The sequence below is a fragment of the Stegodyphus dumicola genome, chromosome 9 (assembly GCF_044657685.1).
Source record: "Stegodyphus dumicola isolate Sdum_Otavi_A_Nest chromosome 9, ASM4465768v1".
NCBI lineage: Eukaryota > Metazoa > Arthropoda > Arachnida > Araneae > Eresidae > Stegodyphus > Stegodyphus dumicola.
The window spans coordinates 159,510,804-159,532,718 of record NC_140776.1 but is presented as its reverse complement, the minus strand read 5'-3'; the positions used below and the strand labels follow the sequence as shown (position 1 = coordinate 159,532,718).

The window sequence follows — 21,915 nt, the reverse complement described above, 5'->3', positions numbered from 1 at the left end:
AAATTTTACATCATTAAAATACAAATGGATCGCTTCCTTTATGAATACAAAAGAACAGACCTAATTGGGTGCTGTTGTTTGTTAACAGCAAGTATAACTTGGGTTCATAATTGATTATCCCATCCCCATCCATATCATAACTGCAAAGCCGAGTCTAGAATATCTATATAATCCAAAGAGGATGGCTAACACCAACTAGAGAGCTAACTCAAACACGCAAGCATAAACTCGGAACTATCTCCGCTGCTATTCGTCACGAACTCTTGAACCGCAGCTTAAATATTGCTTCTGAACACACTTAGATTTTGCATATTACGTTATTAAAATTTACATTGCGGCAGGAAACTGAAATCAGGAAGGAACGGAAAGTCAACTAAAAATAATTGGTTAGAATAAAATAAGGTGTTTACATTATCATCCTGCCTACATTCAATTTGCCTCAAGAACAGATTCCGATTCAACAACTTTGTATGATATTGCTTTATATTGAACCATATTTAAGAAAATTTTGTTATAGATGTAAGGAAAACAAATATTTTCTCTTCAAAATTCTGAATTAATTCATTGCTTTCTTACTAGTTTACAAGAAAACAGATGGTTTTACAGAAAGTATTAGGTTTTTGGAGTGAAGAATATGAAAGATTAGTTATGGCTTCATGAACTGCGTGTTATCCAGTTTCCCTCTGGCTGTACTAACTATTTGAGACACGGTAGCTCTCATCGGAGAGGCCCGGTGGCGCATTGGCTAGTGCATCGCGCAACAGCACCACAGGTCCGGGGTTCGATTCCCGGGCTGGGCAAGGTCGACTCAGCCTTTCATCCCTTGATTTCCATCACTTGGGTCGATAAAATGAGTACCACGTTCGCTTGGGGACTAAACATTGGGGACCCTGTGACCAAGCTGACCACTTGTTCAGGGCATATGCTTACGCACCCCGGGGCACACGGTGAAGAAAGCATATTTCGGGCACTGCAGGCCTTGGCCTATTAGGGCTGTTACGCCACTGAGTTTAGTTTTAGCTCTCATGGGAAAAATAAATTAGCTTCCTATAGTTTTTATACTTTACAAACTTTTGATGTAAACCATAAAGTTAATTTATCTTGTGCCATTTTAGATTTCCAATTTAAAGAACTGCCACGTATGTCTAATACGTACACAGTTCTTTAAATTGCATTCAAAGAAAGAGTGAAAATATACGGTGTTGTCTTTAGTTTATGTACTGAGTAATTTTTGTGCATTGCAGATAAAGAAAAAATGGGGAACCTCTGTTAAAGATATGTTTAAATTAATTTTTTTCAGCACACATGGATTTAAAAATATTGTCTTTTCTTCTTTTTCAGTTTTATTTATTTTCATAGATGTAAACTGAAAATTCTTTTCAAATTAGTTCTCATTATTAAAACAATTTTCTAAATTACTCACAGGTTTGTGAAAAAATTTCGTTCTTGACAAATTTCTAATATTTATTTCTTCTATTCTGTTTTGTCATAATTTACCTCTAGACTAGCAAAAGAAACTTACTAATTTTAAATATGCATTTTCAATCACATGAAAGCGATAAATTTCCAGTGAAATAACTATCTTGATTTTGTAGTTACAGATTGAAATAGGGAAAAAGATATGAGGTTTTGGTTGTAGTTTTCATTTGAAGATAACGCTGATAATATAATTTGCTAAACAGCAGATAATATAACGCTGATAATATAATATGCTAGATTAGAGAGGCATATAATTGGAACACCTAATGCATACGGATTTCATTGCTCTTAAATACTCATTAGTTTATTTCTCAACTAATCGATTTTTTTATCCATGACATGGCGATGGCAAATACTTTTTATCGGTATAGGACAACATTACCTTCAGAAAACGAGACTTCAGAAGAAGAGTGTGCAGAAGGAGAATCCTCAGAGGAAGAATCTTCAGAAGAATGTCTGGAGAGTTTCGAAGATTCTTCTGAAAGACGAAATGGTGAAGACGAAATGGTATTTGAGTTGTATTTGAGACAAGTGATAGAAATAGAAAAATTGTATGATATTAGAACAGAGGAAAACGTTGAAGCAGTTTTTTCCATGATCAGGACTATATCAGAAGGACATAAACACAGTTTTCATGGATTTTCTGGACTAGATTTTAATGAGCCTAGAAATCGCAGTGCTTATTTATTACGATATGCTGCTTGTCATACCGGATTGGTCAGAAAAGCAATGTGGAACATTTTCCAAAGAGATCTGCTCTTCGTACGCAGATTAATGAGTAGAGATAAGCTTAATATTGTTAGTCTTGGAGGTGGACCTGGAAATGATATCTTAGGGTTCTGTAGTGCTTTGCAAGAATTTTCCAATTGTGTCACTTCCTTTGATTTGACAATAGTCGATATCAAAGATGGGTGGTCCGGCATATTGGACTCACTAATTCAAAAAACTAAATCCCCTAAGTATAAAAGTTTAAGCTTCAGTAAGATTTTCAAAAATGTTAGTATCTCTTCCAGTTTCATTTTAGCTGATCTCATTGACAAGAGGATTTCAGAGAACGAAGATTTGACAAATGCACTGAATGCTGCTGATGTGGTCTTGATGGTTAAACTTACATCTTTTCATTCTAACCAAGAAAAATCTCAAATTATTACGGTGAGTAAATTAAATTAACATTTCTATTTATACAAAGAAGCCTATGTTTCCAAAAGTCAGGTTAATGTATATTGACTTATTACCTATGTAGAAAGAAGCAAACGAAAATAATAATCACAGGATGTGCATCAAATCATGTTTAATTTAAATGTTAACAAACTAAATTTTATACTCGATTCTAAATGCTTCTAAAATTAGACGTATCTAAATCTAAATTTCGGATAATTAACTTGTAGAGCTATTAGGTTATTTCGAAGTTGGAAAGTTGAAAAATGAGCAACGCTCTCGCCGGGAATCGAACCACGGACCTCCGGAATACGCGCCAAGCGTGCAGACCACCACACCACGAAGGCACGCTAAGAAGGCGGGAGAAACACCTTGTAAACTTAATTTTAATTGAAAAATAATTCTGCCTTTGCATATAAGGAACTATTTGAATTTATAATAGTTATTTATTTTTAAATGTTACTTTTCCCCCCTCTTCCTGTATACATAATAGTTAAGAAATATAAAAGTAAAATTTAAACAAACCTTTAACGTGCATTAAACTGCAACAACCAAAAATGGATTAAACTCATGAAAGTAAATTTGCTAAACCTTAGTTTGGTTAGTCTGTCTACCAGAGTGAAAAGATCGAATGATGGCATTATATATATATACGTTAGTAAAAAAAATATAAAGTACTAAAAGGTGAAATTTCGAGTGCAATAAAGTGCAATTTTGGGAAAAGCGAAGCAAAGAAATAAAAATATTTAGTGGATAAGCCGGATATTACTGTCGAACTTGAAGAAATCATTAATGTGATAAAAAACGCTATGGTAATAAAATAGACATATTGTTATTTATAGGATCAGAAATATATGCTACTATCACTTACCAGACTTCTAAATTTTCATTTGTACTTTATTATTATTTATTATTATTTGTACGTATAAGCAAGACCCGATATTTGATGACATATGCATTTTTTGAGCATTTTCCTCTTTTAAAGAACATTTTAAATTTTTAGTGCATTTTGAAACATATTCTAGTAATTAAACTGAAAAAGAATTTGCCCTTGAAATAACACTGTCTCAACTCCTACAAACTTATTTTTACTAGGCATGTCTATTCACAGAAAACTGATAATGTAATCTATTAGTTTTACCTAACACGACTGACATTTGCCCATAAGACAAGAATGTCGCGTCTAAAAGCTTCTTTTCTTAACTCTTTAAGATGTCTTGTGCATGATTTGTTCCATAAGATTACATGCAGAAGAGATAAAGCTATTCTACAGACATTCTTGAAATTACACACTCACAACTGTGTGTAATAATTTTTTCAACCCCCATTGTTTTTTATATTTGATTTCCATATTACATTTCTTTTCTATTTCTTATAAAACCCCCATTATTTACTTTTTTTATCATCTGGTATAATCCTTTGGAGGTAAGTTGTAAAATGAATTTGCATTTTTCGATTTCTAAAAATAGGCTATTAGATTAGGAATGTCAAAAACGTAAAAGGCGATTAGCCGCAAGACATTTTTGCGAAACGGTTTTTTTTGCCTCGAAAGTACTGCCGAAACGAGTAGTGTATTTTTAAAAACTTAGAAGTCAGTATTTAAAAAGAATATTTGCTGTTTATAATTTCTTTCAATCTTTTCTTAGGGACTGGACAGAAAATTTCCCTAATAAAACAGAATTACTTACATTTAAAGAAAACCTTCCTAAGGTTCTTCACAAGTGTTTAAACACATACGTGTAAAGTGTTTTCGCTATATTCAGCATTGTTTTGAGAAAAAGCTATGTCTACTAAACTATGGGAAAATATCTCTCATCTTGATAGGAGAATCAGACCCTTTTGAAACTGAAGAAGAGTTAAAGAAAAGTATTCCGATTTTTTTAAGCATGATCCAATAATTGCAGTAGATGTCGAAAGAAGCTCCATCGAAAAAGAAATGAAACATTATACACTCATAAGAGATGATCTTTCAATTTCTGAAAATCAAGAAGCACTTAAAAACTCAGTGCAACTGTAGTAAATTTGCATAAGGTTGAAAATTTGGGCGAAAAAATGAAATAATAATAATAATAATAATAATTTTTTAAAAACATTTTAATGTATTTTCCGGTAAATCTTAAAGGCATTTCCAGTACATTTTTATGCCGTCAAAATCCGGCCTTTTGTTGTAAGTAATACTTTACAGTATTAAGGATAATTAAGCGAATACATATCTGTAATAAAAGCAATAATTTTAGAAGCTCTGATGTATAAACACTGAGATATAGAAACGTAGAAATACATATTGGGCATCACACAGATAAGATAGATCGTAGATACATATTGAAGTGGAAGAATTCTGGTTGCCTAGAATGCTAAAATTTTGAATTCGTAATAACTAAAAAACTTGGCAGTCGAGACGGATTAAATTCCATTTTATTTTAATTCACATTTGTGGCCACAGTTCAGTAAGAACATTTATATTTTTGAATACTGTTGCGATAGGAAGAAAAGCAGCACGGCAGCTTCTGAACAGCAAGAGGGCTAGAAGTAAAGTGCGCAAATATCCAATATGCAGTCTCTTAAGAGAAAGGTTTTAGTTTAGGTTAAAAAAGTTCTAGTTCTCAGAATTGCGACTTTAGGTTCCGAATTAGTCACGTCATCAGTGTTACGCAAGCCATGGAAAATGGATTGAACTAGATTCAATTCAGAGACGTTATTAAGATTTTTAGAACAGAGAGGGAGAATTACCGTTAGAGAGGGTTAGTGTTAGTTTAAATTATAATTTCGATTTACATATTTTTTATTTATTTATATATATATATATAATGACAAAACATGTTTTTAAAAATAATATAATCATGCCTAGTGTTATAATAAATAGTGTGATCCGGTGCTAAGTGTAAAAATGAAATAGAATTAAGTGCAGTGAATTAGAATTACTTTAGCACCAAAAATTTCGAATTAAGAATCAACAAATGTAAATCAAATGAATTGCTTACTTAGTAATGTAGCACGTTACTAAGTAAGCAAGTCTTTTGTTACGCGTTGTGTAGCAATAACCCATAAATACTTACTAACGTGCAGATCAAAATGTGGGATCTAGAAGGAAATATGAAATCAAAGTACTTACCCCAAAGTATGACAACTGTATGTTACCAAATCAATTATATTTTATTCTTCAACTTTGATATTGCAATAAGCATTAATATATATAAAATTATCAACCAGACAGACGAATAAATCTGAACATCAAGCACGAGTGATGCGCATCACCAGAACTAACGTTGCACTCAGAATAAAGTCAATCTTTCTCCAAAAGAAACAAAGTCTTGGTGTAAAAGGAACAGTCAAATTTTGATGGCAGTCATTAAGCGTACTTGATTAATCATGGTATTTATGCTTTTTCTTCTTTAAATCAGGAAATTTCAGATCTCACAAACACGTGCGCGCGAAGAGTTCTCGAAAGGAGGAAGAAGCTGAACAAAAATTATTTTCTGCAACGATGTACAGGGAACAGGAGTAATTATTTTCTTGAATCTTCATGTAAAAATCTCACTAAAAAGGATTTTCATGTATAGCAGACAGCATCGAAGGAACAGCCAAAGGAAGCAGGAAAAAATGGTACATCACTACGGCCAGGGAGAGGACAGACCGAAGCCCGTCCTACACCCTCGAACGCCAGCGAGAAGTAGAAGAGCGAGAAACCGGTTGTTGCAATTTTTTTCGTCTTGTACTTGAGCGGTTGCGGTTAGCTCACCTGACGCTGAATAATGTGGAGGCTTGCCTGCACACCTAGTATTTTCGGTATCCGGACATAATCCCGACAGCCGAAATCCCGACAAGCCAGAATCCCGACAGACGGAATCCCGACAAACCAAAATCCCGACAAGCCAAAATCCCGACAGGGTCGAAATCCCGACAAGCCAAAATCCCGACAGGGTCGAAATCCCGACAAGCCAAAATCCCGACAGGGTCGAAATCCCGATTGTCCAATATCCCGACAGGGTCAAAATACCGACACGGGCGAAATCCCAATAAGGCCTAATGACCCCTTAACATACTTCCACAGCTGCAACTACTATATGCTTTGATGACTAGCAAATCTGAAGAAAATTACAAAAGATTATTCCAAGATTTAATTGATTTCGCTGAAGAATTTAATATTGAACTGAGGTCATCTAGAATCATTAGTGATCTAGAAAAGGCAGCTATAAATGCTCCGCGCAATCAAAATGCTGTCGAGGATTGGCGCAGAAGATGGGAGATCTTAATTGGACGGCCCATGTTGGCGTTTATAACATCATAGAAGGATTAAAAAAAAAAAAAAAACAGGAGCGTGTGGAATACCAAGTTGAATGCATTCTTCAAGGAAAACAACAACCAAAACGTAGGAAGGTAGATGATGACAGAGAAAGGAGAATTATGACTGTTGTAGACGATCGTGATAATCGACCTGTGATGGAATATCTTCGTGCTATCGCTCGCAATGTGTCACTGTAAATATGTCGTTTGCATGTGTAAGTGATGTTTTCTTTTTCTTAATAAAAAGAATTTTATAAATCTTCATTTCAAATTTTAACGGTCATTTCAATTTGTTAAAAATTATTTTAAGTAATGACATAATTTTTTTGATTTCTTGATTTAAACTTTTAATTAGTAATATGTAATAGTTAGTTAAAAATTGTATTTTATTAAGCTAAATTGAGTGTTTGTATTTAGATATTAACTTGTCGGTATTTTGGACAGTCGGGATTTCGACCCTGTCAGGATTCTGGACACTCGGGATTCTGACCCTGTCGGGATTCTGGCTTGTCGAGATTTTGACACTGTCGGGATTTCGACCGTGTCGGGACTTTGGGTTGTCGGGATTTCGGCCCTGTCGGGGTTTTGGACAGTCGGGATTCTGGCTTGTCGGAATTTCGGCTGTCGGGATTATGACCCAGACCTAGTATTTTCGCGTATAAAGCTGATGAAAAATTATCAGTAAAGACATAAAGTAAGAAACATAATACAATTTTTATAAAGTAAGAAATGTTTCGTCTTTGTAAAGCATTGGTTCTAAATTTCTTACTGTATATCTGTACTTATATATATCTATATATATATATACAGCACATAAAGCGTAAATTAAAATCTGACCTCAAACGTAGCACCAGAAATATTTGAAAAATTGAACTAATTTTTCCCTTAAACATAATCCAAACATGAATTTTAATGATATTAAATTAACCTGAATAATTGAAAAAGAGACACAAGAGTACAATGTAACCTAACATTAATTTATAAAATTTTAACAAAAATTATAAACAATGACCACGGTACTTTAAAAATGAATTAAACAAATGCCTAGCAGTCTTGTTGATATGGCTGCAAGCTAATGGTTTGGGGGTACTGATATTTAGTTGTCTTTTATCAATAAGTAGCAAATGCGAAAATTAACGTAGAAATTAGATGTGTGTTTATAACATGAATAACAGTTTTAGAATGATCTAATTGAGGTTAAAATGAAAGATGAAAATTAGGTTCGCAGAAAAAAAGTAAGAAAACAAAAAGATTTCGTTCAACTGAATTTTGTAGAGATTTAGAAGCGAAATATGCCTTTTTATTTAGTAAAAATGATGAATATTTACATCTGCAGAGCAGATACACATATTTAGTAATAGCGTCATAAAATGATTTAAGAGATTTTTATATCAAATGTATCTGCGTAAATATTTTCTTAGAAAAAAGCTTAAAAACGCTTAAAAATGCAAGTATTCGAATAAAAATATTTTTAATGTATGCTAAGTAACAAAGGAAGTGCAGTAGTTAGGAAGAGGATTAATTTAGCAGTCAAAAATAAGCTCTAGCCTTAATTATAGGTTATATAACAGCTATAATTTTAAAATAATCATTTAAAACAGGCAAAATAAATTATTTAGGTATATATTCAGGAAACGTAAAATGTATCAAAATATTTAAAAAAAAAATACTAATAATGTCATATCTTTTGCGGTCAAAATACTTCTGTAATTCTTGAGTTAACAACTATTTAAATATTTCCACATTTCAGCAATCCAAAGGTAGATTAGAATGTTTACGAGAAGTGATTCCAATGCCGGCGAGAGGTTTCTTCACTTCGGCTTTCCAGTCCATAATTTTAATATGTTTAATAATTATATTTTTGAATAGATTTGAATAATTAATATTAGAAAGTTTGAAAGCATTTTCAAAATCAGATTATTGTTAAAACGTTTTTCATTATTTTGAGAATGAGGTGAATATGAAAATAAAAAATGAAAATTTTGAATAGTGGTATTGAAAAACAGGTATTGAAAAATATTATAAATTTGTTTTTAATTATTAATATAGCAAATATTAAAGACTTTAATGTTTAATATTGTTGTAATGAATATCAGAAATATTAAGGATTTAAGAAACTGAAGCAGTCATAATAACATTGAATAAGTAATATATTAAAAAGTGAAATGTATATGGGAAAATAATATGAAGTTATGGTGAATGAATGTTATGTATACATAACGAATAAAGTATGCCAAAGGAGTACTGGTTGAGAAACAAAGGCGAATTTTTAGCGTTGTATTATTGTTCCTTAAATGCTAAAATACAAGGATAATGAATGTTACAGTTAATGCATAATTGTATGTAAGGTGTGAAGTATGTTGAAAGAGAATAGGTTCAAAATCATAGAGGAGTATATTATTCCCTCTGAAAATATATCCTACTCTCTTTCCCTAAGAGAAAAAGGTGAAAATTCTCATTTCATTACTGAGTATTGTTTTATAATGTAGAATTAATTTTTAGTCCAAAAGGCCTTTGTCCCTGAAGGACTATTGTTTTCGTTATGCCAATTTGCGTTGAAGCACTTTTTGCGTTGGCGAACCCCTTTTCAAACTGTTGCCACCAAATGTTAGAGTCTTGCATTATATTTTAAGAAATTAAATAATGAAAAATCTGCATAAATGTATGTGTATTTCTCGCATTGTGATAAAACAACGGTACATAGAGCCATCGAATTTTGGATGACGCAATCCTCCTACGAATATGGGCATGTGGAAGACCAAATTCGAAATTTGGAATTTGTTTTTAATCGATTTCATGTTTTGTAAAACTTTAACGACTTTTTGATTAAAAAACTCAAGGATTTCAAAGCGAGCAATGGCAACGCTGTACAGAAAAAAAAACATTTTATTTCCAGCACGCGATTCTCTGTATCGGAAATTCGAAAGATATGCTCATTTTAAAACTATTTGCGATATTGTTGTTGAACTGAGTTTTATGGTTTAAGTGCGAAGAACGTGATATTTAATAAATAAACGTAACATACAAAATGTAAAAAAAACGCCCCTTTGGACGTAATTTAAAATCTGATGCATTTCAGATTTTCTTTTCCTTTTATTTTTTAAAATTATAATGGAATGTTTAATGAAGTTCTCTGTTTAATGAAGTCCTCTTTACACAATTACCTTATGTAAAGAACGAAGGCTTTTAGAAGTAACCACCAAGGAGCCCTTGGCCACTGATGTTGCTACATACTAGTCAGTTAAAGTGGATATGCACAATTAGATGGAAATGGTTATTTTCGAGTACTAACGGGGCCTTCCAGTTTGGTAAAACAAGGCTTTAGAAATGAAATAAACAGCAATAAAATCATAATTTCATTAATAATGTTATAATATTTATGATGTTATAATTTATGCTAATAAATGAAGATTCGGAGTAGAAACCATTTATGTTCAATTTTTTCTGAAAATTATAATAATAAAGATATCTAGAGAGCAATAGGAATAGATTGTACATTATGAATAGCTTCCGGAAAAAAAAATTATTCATGTTCGCATTTGTAACCGAGGAAAGCTTTTGTGCAATCGGAAAAATTTTGTCCACGCGCCAAGAAAGAAGAAGAATTTATGTCTAATTTTCCTAATCTGGAGAATTCACGTCCGTTATTTTACCTTGTGATGACGTGTTATTAATTTTTCCCATTTTGACCTGTCTATTAGTCCTTCAGTAGTTCTCATGAGGATGGAAATTCAGGATTTTAGGGCAGGCTTTAATTCAGTGGGCGAATTTTCTGCCAAGAAGGCGAAGAAAAGGAGAGAATCCACGATATTATGAAAAGTTTCAAGAGAAACGGTACGTGAGTTATTACGATCTGATTGTAAATGAAAACTTTCATTTGTGATAGTGAAAAATAAAGAATTCTGAAAGCTTTTGATAAACTTGGAGAATTATAATAAACAAAATCATTATTTCGCCGTTTTTTGCCTATGATATGCCGACATTCTCGTTTGGGAAACGCGGGGTGCTTCTTGCTTTTCTGGGGTAAATGGGTTGCAAGACGGACAATGAAGGACAAGTTTATATAAATGGCCTTTCTTTATTTCACGGAATTGCAAAAAATAAGGTTAAAAAAATAACAGAAGCTTTGGCCGTTAACGGAAAAGCATGGTTACTGCATAGGAAAATACACTAAAATAAAACATGCAGTTCTTGAAAAATTACTTGTAAAATAATTTGGTTTATCAGCTACCTCGGGGTGGCAGTATTATCATTCCTTAAAAAAGAGTAAAAAATTTACTTGCCGGAAGAAAGAAACATCATAAATTACACGACATCTGCAACCAAACATGCTTTTCCTAGGTGCAAAAGTACATTTTTCTATTAACATGATTAATTTCTTCTCTTTAATACTAAACATTCAGTTAATAAGGTATTTCTTTTTAATATGTTTGTACTATAATGCATAAACATTTGATCTAGGCATTCATTTTGGTTATATCTTCTTAAGTGGCCATAAGCACGAAGTATACTGTACTAATAGAATGGAATACCTAATCCATACAACCCTGTGTTTGATATTTGTCATAGTTTTATATCTGTGAACTAGATTGTCATATTTGACTGAACACTACTGTAATTAAATTTTTAGAACACTTAATTTTATAAAATTATTAAAAAAATGAAAAAGTAAAAATAGCCTAGTAAAACAAAAATTTAATGATAAAATATATATTTTAAGTATTAATACAAATATTTTAATTTCCTTTTGTCATAAATAAAATTTATATGACCTTCTTCTTTCAGTGAGATTGCAATAGTCTAGCTTAAATAAAGTCCTATAATTGCTAGAACTTAGTGGAACTGAGTAGCTACTATTCTATGAGTTTCCATAGCGTTAATAACAACGCCGAAGAAGAGTTAAAATACTCTTTTATTTGAACTTAAGATACACTCTTTTTTAAAAAAATCGAAGCAAATGAAGGAAGTGGTTGTTTTTGATGAAATTGAATATGTGTATAGCTCCTACACAGATAATAAAATGATTAAAAAATCAAGGTCACAGTACCTGTTCACGGCTCACAGTCACCCATTGAGTGTTTAAATTAGTAGTTGGTCGAACCGTCCCTGGGGGCAATGCATGCTTGAATTCGGCAAGGAGTGTTAGAGGTTTCTAATGTCATCCTTCGAAATATTCTGCCAGGCATTCATCAGTTGTCGCTCCAGATTTGCGATATTTTGTGGTGCCCGAATCTGGCGGCCTACCATGCCCCAGACATGCTGGAAAATTAGATGAATTTAAATCGTTGGTGGGTTATAGTCTGGGCACGTAGATTTAATAAAGCCAGTCTTTTTGCACCCTTGGCATGTTAACGGAGGGTTTCCTTGCTTTGCTGCTCACCACGATTTAAAAAAGGCTTTACTAATTCTTTGTACATCACTTGTTCAATTTAATACTATGGGTTTGTATTAGTCGCTTTGAAAGAACAGTCCCGCCTTACATTAGTTGATTTTAATAGTTTGTAGTTTTAGAACGTCCAGCTTTGTAATCATCCAATTTCTGTACTAATTCAGATGAACTCTTTATTTTCCCCAAAGTGTCAACAAAATGTTCCTTACCATCATCACTGACTCTTCTTTTAAGCTGATGTGTAAGTATGAAGTCTTTGAGTAGTGATTTAAGGTTTGTAACATTGAGGCTGTGTAGTCACTCTTCCAGGTAAGTTCTTAATTGTTGAGCTAAATCCCATGAAGTCCCAGGCCGTCACTGGCCTGGGACTTCATGGGATTTAAGTTAAGTTTAAGTTTAAGTTTGCTTCGAAATTGTTCAGCTTTTAAGTTGAATCTCTGAAGCAGAAACGTCTTTAGGTACGAATAATCTTCTAAATTATTCTTTGGTTCTCTTAAAATAATTTGTGAAATGTTTATAGGCAGAAGAGGTAGGAGGTGAGTGACGTAATGGATTTGTTTTATATAACTTCCTCAGATTGTCTTTCAAAAATTTGCAGGTAGGTTGCAATGTCAAAAGTTCCTGTAAATTTAGGGATAACAGATAATTATTAATTAGGTGTTAAATATTTTTTTCAATAGCTGCATTTGAAGCAAAAGCGGCATAGTTAGGATTTAAGCTAGCAGCTACCAGGTTTAATTTTAAACGTTCCAACTCTAACAGCAGGTTTTCGTTTTTTCTTTCGATGGTTTTCTACATCTTTGATTTCACTTCCGTTTTGATGTGTAGTTTCAATTAGAGTTTCAAGAACATACATGGTGAAAGCTTCGACATAAGTGTCAGATTTGACGATAAGATCTTTGAGGTCTATCACTTACATGGTATTGTTCACTTTCAAACCCATTTCTGTGGCTAGAGATTTAAATGTGCTTTCTCGCTTTGGCAAGGTAATCCATAATTATACAAGAGGTTGTGGAGAGGAAGAAGAGGAAGATGAATTTACTATAGTTCTTTCTATTTTATTCTTATTAATATATATTTACATGTATACTATTTTCAAATTAAAATTAATACCTATACACTTAAGTGAAATGCTTATACCATTGCTAAACAACATTTATAAATGCAAATAATGCTACTCGCAGCTTTATATACCGTTGACTGAAAATTAAATGTTAAAAGTATCATATCCTAACTTTATAAATATCATAAAATACCCTTATAAATTCAAATTGTTTCCAGAAATTGTTCGAATATCCGTTTACTACTTATCAAAACATAAACAAATGTCTTAGGATAAGATTTCATTTACACTTAATTCTTCTATTTTTTAATCTTAACAACACATTAAGTAGTACTTACAACAATAACTCTTTCCCCATTCTATTTTATTCATAATTATTTTCTTTCATTTGAAGAAGTATGTTTCAAAACAATCGTTAAAGGAAATAAAACAATGATATTTTATTAATGTATTCAATAAATAGTCTCTCAAAATTTTCCTCAGAAAGGTAAATCAACAAATTAAATGCATTTTATTTGTTTTACGTAGATTGCAACATTTATTCAAATTCAAAAGAAATCAAAGGAAACGAATAAAATGTAAACAAAAATATTCAAAGTTAACAAGTCATGAATACAGTGGTGGAGGGGTAGAAGAAAACGTCTCTTGCTCTGACTGAGAATCGAAAATCAACAATATCAGTAAATCTATTCAAAATTTTATGATTAAAATATGTATTCAATTTGGTAATAGAAGTTATAATTTAATTTAGTATGCATATAAAAACATTTTAGAATTACAAAATAATGATATGAGAATCAGAGCTAATAAATTCTAATCAACAATATCAGTGAATCTATAAATCTGATTTCAGTAAGGAATTTACATTTGTTTTATGAAGCAGTTTATAACAAATAGTCAGTTTAAAAAATTTTAAACTCAGATTAAACAATAATTTAAAAGAAAGTTATCTTTGTGGTTGTTTGAAAGTTGTTGACTTCGCCTTCTATGTACTAGCAGTACGACACCATTTTGACATCAACATTTGATTTCGAAAATTATTGTGATCAGCAGTTTATATCTGAAAAGAGGTTCAGCCAATCTCCAGCAACCAAAATTTAAATTCGGGAGTTAGAGCTTATATAAAAGCCAAACCGAAATTATCAACATTTCATTGGAAGTTATTTTGTAAACAGAAATTCTAAACATTTCGTTGGGTGCCATTTGGATACACACAAACGTCGCCTAGCTCTAAAAGTGTTTATTATCAGATATCAGGAATAGTTACAAAGAAAATATACATCAGAACAGAACATAAACTGAAACGGAACACTTCACATTTAGAGTTAACATTTAAAATTAACGTTAGAATTACGGAGGCATAATAATGGATGACCTATCCTCATCACAACTGGAGATCGACTGACTGTTAAGTTCTTCTCGTCGTCAATGGATGGCATTCGATAGAATAGTTCGGTTAATAGAACTATAAATAATTTTGTTACAAAACTATATATATATATATATATATATATATATATATTATCAAACTTCTGTTTGTATCAAAGTATTCATTGATCCTTTTTATTCTAGTTGTTTTATACTATCGCCCATTACTTTGCGGGTAAATGTTTCTCGGCACGTTTTTGTTTATGGGCTGAGGCATATCAGTTGGGATCATATAGCATTGATCATGAGGGGAAAGCATTAGTCAAACAGATAATTATTACATTATTCGTTCCATTTACGGCACATAAATATTTATTCAGTGCAATACCTTTAGAAATATCTATACCCCAGTTGTTAAAATCTGATCAGTACAATTAGTTTGCATAATTTCGCGACTGAGATCAATCAGTACGTAAAATGACAAAGTTTCTAAAACATTTATTTGACTCCTATTTTAGATGAATAAAATTATAGACATTGTTTCGAATTGTAAGATTATAACTTTATGATTTTTCTTTTCCAGAATGTATGTAAAGCTATGAGAAAGAGATGTATCTTGGTTTTCATTGACTGTCCGTACCCAAGAGAATGCTTTCAATCAGTATCTTTTGTAAAAATTTACAAGAAAAACATTAAATATAAGTTTGAAATCTCTTCAAGAATCTTTAATATAGAGAAATCTCGGGCAACAGTTGCCGTATTCGTAAAGGTGTAAGAAGTGAAGTAAATTATGACAAGTTTTATAATTTTTACGTGATTTTTCTATCTACAGTATTTTTTTAATTCACTTCTATCATCAAATGTAAACCAGAGCAGAAATACACAGTAAATAATTAAGAAATAGATGACAAAAGAAAAGTGATTGAAAGAAATAGAAGATAGAAGCTTTATATCATCATGCTTATACTAATTTTCAGTTCTTTATTGACTAAAAAAAATAGCTTCAGTTATCACGTGTTTATTGAGAACAGTTAGAATCAAAATATTATTAAAATGTTTCATATAGATCAAACTTTCCTATTTTATAAATAACCTGATGAATAAAGATGTTTTATAAAGCAGAATGTTTTGTCTGATTTCTTTTTGAGAAAATATTTTATAATATTCTTCCGTATTTTTCTTGCAAACTCTGATTGAATAAATTCACGGATTATTCTTTGCATATTTATTGCAAAAGCAAAAGTATTATTAAGGAAAAATAAATTATAAATTACAAAATCTTATAAACACTGATGTTAATATTATTTTAATTTACTCAGAGTGGATAAAATCTAATAGTGAAATATAGAGGGCCAAAATCCATCGGGTTTGCAATAAACCTTGTATATTATAATACTTTGTTGTTAGTTTCGATAATATGCATGTGGAGTGTCGAATGAAAATGAACCGAAATTTCTTTTGTAAATTTACTTCTATCCAATATTTTATAGATTACTTTTTTCATTCTCGTATGTCATATATTTATCATATTTTACGGCTTATATTATCTTTCTAATTATCATAAAAAATTATTTCTGTGTCTATCAACAGGTGTATTACTCAACAGGCGTATGGTATATTACTCAAGACTTCGAAAAAAAAAATATTTGTGACTATTACAGTAACAAAAAACAAAGCAAGGGGAACAGAGTAAATTTTTGGAAGGAAGGTCATTGAACGAAGGCATTCTACACTTGCTGATTAAATTATGCATTAATTGTTGAATTCTTCTATCTGTTTTGTATCTTAAAGGCTGAGTAACAAGAATAACGAAAAAGGAAACCAAATACGAAAATTAAAAACTCCTAATAATTACATTAACTCATTCCTAAAGAATCTGGGGTGATGACGTACGCTGCACTGATGACGCGACTGCATATGGCGACTGGGTTTGGTTGCATTTGTGAAGGTTGCGCCTTATTTTCTGCGTATAGAGCTAAAATAAATTTAATATAAATTTATGGGAAGTTATACTAACAATGCATAACAACGCGGAAGGCATAGAAACGATTATTGCAAGTTATTGTGTTCCATATGCGAGGATCTTGCAAGCAACAAGAGTCTTTTAGTCGAGACTTCTGAGTTCTTGCCTTGTCTAAAACAGTTTGCAAACTGAGTTCTCAATTTTTAGGTTGTATTTTACTTCTTCCGATTCGTTATAATTGAAAGAAGAGATCAGATATCAGAGAAGTAACAGGATCATTAGTCCGTCACCTTCCCTGAAATCGAGAGGTTTTGGTCATAGACAGAGTGCAGATCACTAAAATCTCTTAACACCGGTCGTGAAGTTATGATTCTCGTAATGTAAAGAGGAACCGCAATTAAACGAATTATTGTTTTTGGAATGTTAGACCCTGTCGTGTTACACCTCGTAACGGATCGAACAATGCGACCTATGAGAAACCAAACACATGAATTTCTTATCTTTGCGTAGTCCGCCGTATGTGATGATACGTAAAAATATGGGAAATGTACATGCCGTCCAGAACGAATTTGATAAATATTTGGTTTGGCGTGATTTTCAGATCTGAGTTGTACATTATCAAGAGACCAAGCATCCAAGTTCATATGGCTGCGTTCAGACGGCGGCGTAAAGGGCATAGAGGCGTAGTCATAAGGGCATAAAATACGGGAATTCCGTTCACACTTGCGAGAACGGGGTGTAAGCCGTGGCCAATGAGAGAAGCTAAATTTGCGCATGTGTCGATGTGTCTACAACTTTCCCGCGCTGTTCTCATGCTCGATTGATTCCCCGCGTTTGCTCTGCTTGTTTTGTAACAGCGAAATCGTCTGTATAACGCCGCTTCGTTTTAGCTTCGCTCTGATTGGTCGACGTTTTTCCCAAACTCGGCGTAAAGTTGAAAACTTTGAACCCTATGCCACGAGCCCTAAACCAGATTTTGTGACGTCGCACAGACTGGTTGCCTTGGCAACAGAGCTCGGCTTTAACCACTTATGCCCTTTACGCCTCCGTCTGAATGAAGTTTATTAGATACTTTAAATTAGCCTTCCATAAGAGCTAGAATCTTGAAGAAATATGTAGCGACTATTGAGTTCATGTAAATAAGAAGGTTTAAATTACCCTTTATTCTAACTCAAAATAAATAAGTAGATGGGCCCCTTCTCGAGCTTACAATAAGCCTCTACTTGGGCTTTAACTTAATATAGAAAATATAAAACTAATCTAAGATAAATCAGCTGAAGTTGCACAGAATTAACTAGCAAAGTTGTCCCTTATTTAAGATCACCGGCGTATGCTAGCAGACATGTAGCAGTACGGCTGTATGATACTAAGACTAGCAGTAACAACGTGGCCGGAAGGCAAAACACGCTCTGCTACTGAAGTAAAACAGACTTAAATACTGGTTTCTACCTCATTTACACAAACTGAAATTTTGAAAACTCATTTTGGCAGTGAAACATAGGTGGGGAACGAGAAGGCAAAGCGAAGGAAATAAGTAGGAAAATAAATCCTACAACATAAATGTTGCTTTCAAACGGTCAATTTAAACTGAAACTATTTTCCCGTGAATGGATAACTTGAAAACTTTTGCACGTTTGAGCAGTTTGAAAGGGCTGACGTAAAGTGGTTGTAATGTCCGTTGCACTGCATCACGTTGTAAAAACACAAGTGAACACGATTTTAAATCTTTGTAAATAAACACTGATTTTGTAGAATGTGATCCAATTGATTTTAGTTTAAGCTGCTGGATGCATTTCCAGAGTTGTTCTGTGCAACCAGGATCAGTTTCAGCATTTGCTGTGTCGAAAAACAATCCCCTGGAAGTTTAACTGTAGTTCCAGACACAAGTTCAGCGGAAGTGCAACCTGCGCATTCTGTTTGAGAGCTGTTCACAGTTGGTGGAATTGCTGTCTGTTTTTGAGTTTCGTGACAAATTAATACAGATTTTGAAGTAGGCTGAAATTCCTCAACTAAGCCATTACTCTGAGGGTGATACGCAGCTTTGCGCATTCGTTGTGTGCCTAAGACTTTGGTTACAGTCTTAAATAAATGAAACTCGAGTTTACGTCATTGACCGGATGACACCAGATCCAAAGGTTTGCGTAGAAAGCCTCCTCTAATGTTGTAGCCGTAACTGAACGAATTACTGCTTCTGCAATGTGAGAACCTGTCGTCAAGTCCCAATCACATTATTTTTCGGCTACGAGGGACTTGACACCGAAAGGGACAATTCTCAGAACCCGCACGTTTCCAGAAAACCCACTTAGCTAGGTTACCATTTTCACTTATATCCTGCAACAGCTCGAGCACTGCAACCTGTGCTGACAACACATATGAATTACTTATTTTTGCTTCGTCCGCCCCTAATCAATTAAGTTTTCGGATTTTATGAATAGTAACTATTAAGCATATTTGATAAATACAGATATGAAAAAGAAGTTTAACAACTAGGAAGTTTTTGCACTGCTTGATTAAGCCTGTTTTGTAGACAGATAAAAAGAAATCTGTCAATGTAAGTTTTGTCACTTTTATTAGAAAAGCAGATTTTCATCATTTAAGATTAAAATGAAGAAAAAATTTAAATTTATTTCTTAAAACCTCTTGTGCTAAGTGGTTTTTTGTAAGAAATTTCTAGCACGTGAAGATGAAAATATTAACGGAATTAAAAGATTAGTTGATTTTTAAAGTTAATTGCGAAGTGTCCTAGTTTAATCAAATGTTAGGTGTTAGAAATTAATTTTGACTTCAGATATGTCATAATACACTCACACAATAAAATGCAATAAGTAAAGACTTCTATAAACTGTATAAATTAAATTTATTAATGAACTCTAAATTCTCATTACTGAAACAGCTCCTAGCTGCTGTGCTTTTAGAAAGCACGACTCATAATGTATAATTATACTCAAGTAAAAGCATGCAGATGCGGATACATGTATATAAAGAGATAACCCTTAACGGTGACCGAACAGTCACAATGCCATCTCACTATTTACCTAATTGCTTCACAGAGTATCTCCGCATCCAACTAACATTCTGTCACATTGCAAAACTCTTTCGTATAAAATGAATTGATAAAATAGGACTTTTATGAGCTGTTTATCTTATTTTAATAGTTGCTATTAAAACTAATATTTGTAATAAAGATTCTGCGAATCTCAGGTTACAGCATCAATCTGTCATTAAGTGTATTCTCATGAATTTATAAATTTGATCCATAAAAAAATTCTTCCGGTATGCTTTGCAAATTCCAATTTTATTCGTATGTCCAGATTATCCAAATAAGTAAGAATTTTTCATCTATTTATTTTGGATACTTTGTGATTGGAATAGTTATCGTTTCTTCTCTAGAAATTCCTTTGAAGAGAAGCAATCTATTGAATTCCTCTTAATTTCCTGGAATCTGTAATTGTTTTAAGTTATGATTCCTTTAAATAATTAACACTTTTTATTATAGAATTCAAATTATATGGAACCACCAATATTTCTTGGAGTTATATAATGATTAGGATTTTTCTGGAAAGATAAGATTTCTTTTTTAAAGCACATAATCCCTTATTTTATTTCTATGAATTGTATAATGGAAGAAAAATTAAATGAACAATTATAAAAACTCACATAGTGAGAATGATTTTGCCTCTATGAACATGGAACGTGCAAAAGATCTTTGTTCTGTCATGCTTGACTATCTCCAAAATGCAGAATTATCTATTTCTGGAAAAAAATTGAATTTAAATATATACATAGAAAATGTGGTATAATGTGAAAAATCTAGAGAAAGATTACAATTTGTGTAAGAAAGGTTGCACTTTTACAGTATTTAAGAGATGCACAGAAAAATAAATAAGATGGGCTGTCAACACTGACTGAAATTCAAGCTTAACAGCGATTTCCCATGCCATTTATTAATAATCACCAAGAATTACTACGGTAACAGAGAGTATTCAAGATGAATAGGCCCTTGAAGATTCTGGAGAAGACTAGGTGGCGGATGCTATTGTGTAAGTGCATTGATAAAGATATCTAGGTCTATGGCGGCCATTCAAAATGATGCTAGCACGTACTGTGATCCACCTCCTTTGCGTCGCTAGCTTTCAGGGATTGCGTTGTAAGGATTATGTTAATTTTATTAACAGTTAAATTTTAAGTTAAAGTTCTTTTCCTGTGAAATTCTTAACTTCAACTTACGACTTCCGGCCAGAACGTAGTTTTGGAATCTTGCTGAATATTTAATGAGAAGGAGCGGTATTTAAACCACGAAGTTACTTGCGGAGGCAGAGAGAATCAGAGTTTCTGATTTACGCGCGTCTGCCTTTTTGGCCACTCTCTCTCTCTCTCTCTCTCTCAAAGCTGTTTTACGCTCGGCCGTACTCAGGCCCTTGCTAAGCTTCGTAGTCAAATACGTTAAGGGGCCAGCTCAATTTGAACCTTGATAGCTTCGGCTATATTTCTTTAGTTAATTCTTAGTCTTTTAAGTTCAAGCCCAAGTGCGGGCTTTGCTTGTACACTCCCAGGCGGAGATTTGTTAAATCTCATTGAAATAATAAAGGGTTAGTTACCCTTTTATCTTGTTGTTTTTTGTCACCGAACTCTAGCGATTATTCGCTTATCAGTTCTTAGATTCTTTACTTCCAACATTAACTTAGAATTCCAAAGTGAGGAACTCTACATTTGGCGCCCGAATTTTTTTTTTTTTTAACGGACCATGTCGTTAGAATCCGGGAAGTTTACGTTGACCCCTCCAACCTTTCAGGTCCCTACAACATCCACGAATCCAGTAGAAGGGTTTGGATTCCTCGTGGAAATGTTGCATGCAACTATGAAACCAATAGCAACTTTTGACGGCAAGGGCTCAGTCCTGACATTTCACCTTACACCCTGTGAATCAGCTATAAAAGGTGATCATCGCTACTACAGCTTTAAAAGGTCAAGCCCTTAGCTGGCAGAAGAGTATAGGAAAGTTCTTGTTGGGGGACCCAGGATCTGAATCATATAACTGGGAAAATTTCAAGTCTGCATTACTAAAAGCATTTCCAGTTGTTAAAGATCGTGCGAAGCTTGAATCAGAATTGTATAGCAAATACCAAGGCGGTTTCGAGGATTTGACGGAGTTCATTTTAAGAAAAGTTCATATTTTTAATCTATTATACGGGAAAAGGCCCGCTAAAGAAA

The 21,915-nt window shown here is 32.9% G+C and overlaps 1 protein-coding gene across 1 annotated transcript; it reads left to right on the top strand.

Moving 5' to 3' along the window:
- Window positions 1–1,730: 1,730 nt before the first annotated feature.
- On the top strand, window positions 1,731–15,865 carry LOC146995523 (uncharacterized). Its single transcript, XM_085824271.1, has 2 exons — window positions 1,731–2,631; window positions 15,325–15,865. Exons 1-2 carry the CDS (start codon window positions 1,819–1,821, stop codon window positions 15,514–15,516), a joined length of 1,005 nt encoding a protein of 334 aa, XP_085680397.1. The 5' UTR covers window positions 1,731–1,818; the 3' UTR covers window positions 15,517–15,865.
- The last annotated feature ends 6,050 nt before the right edge of the window (window positions 15,866–21,915 follow it).

Coding starts and splice junctions, on each gene's coding strand:
- LOC146995523 (XM_085824271.1), top strand. CDS start 1,819: ATGGCGATGGCAAATACTTTTTATCGGTATAGGACAACATTACCTTCA. Junction 2,632..15,324: donor AAAAATCTCAAATTATTACG/GTGAGTAAATTA, acceptor TTTCTTTTCCAG/AATGTATGTAAAGCTATGAG.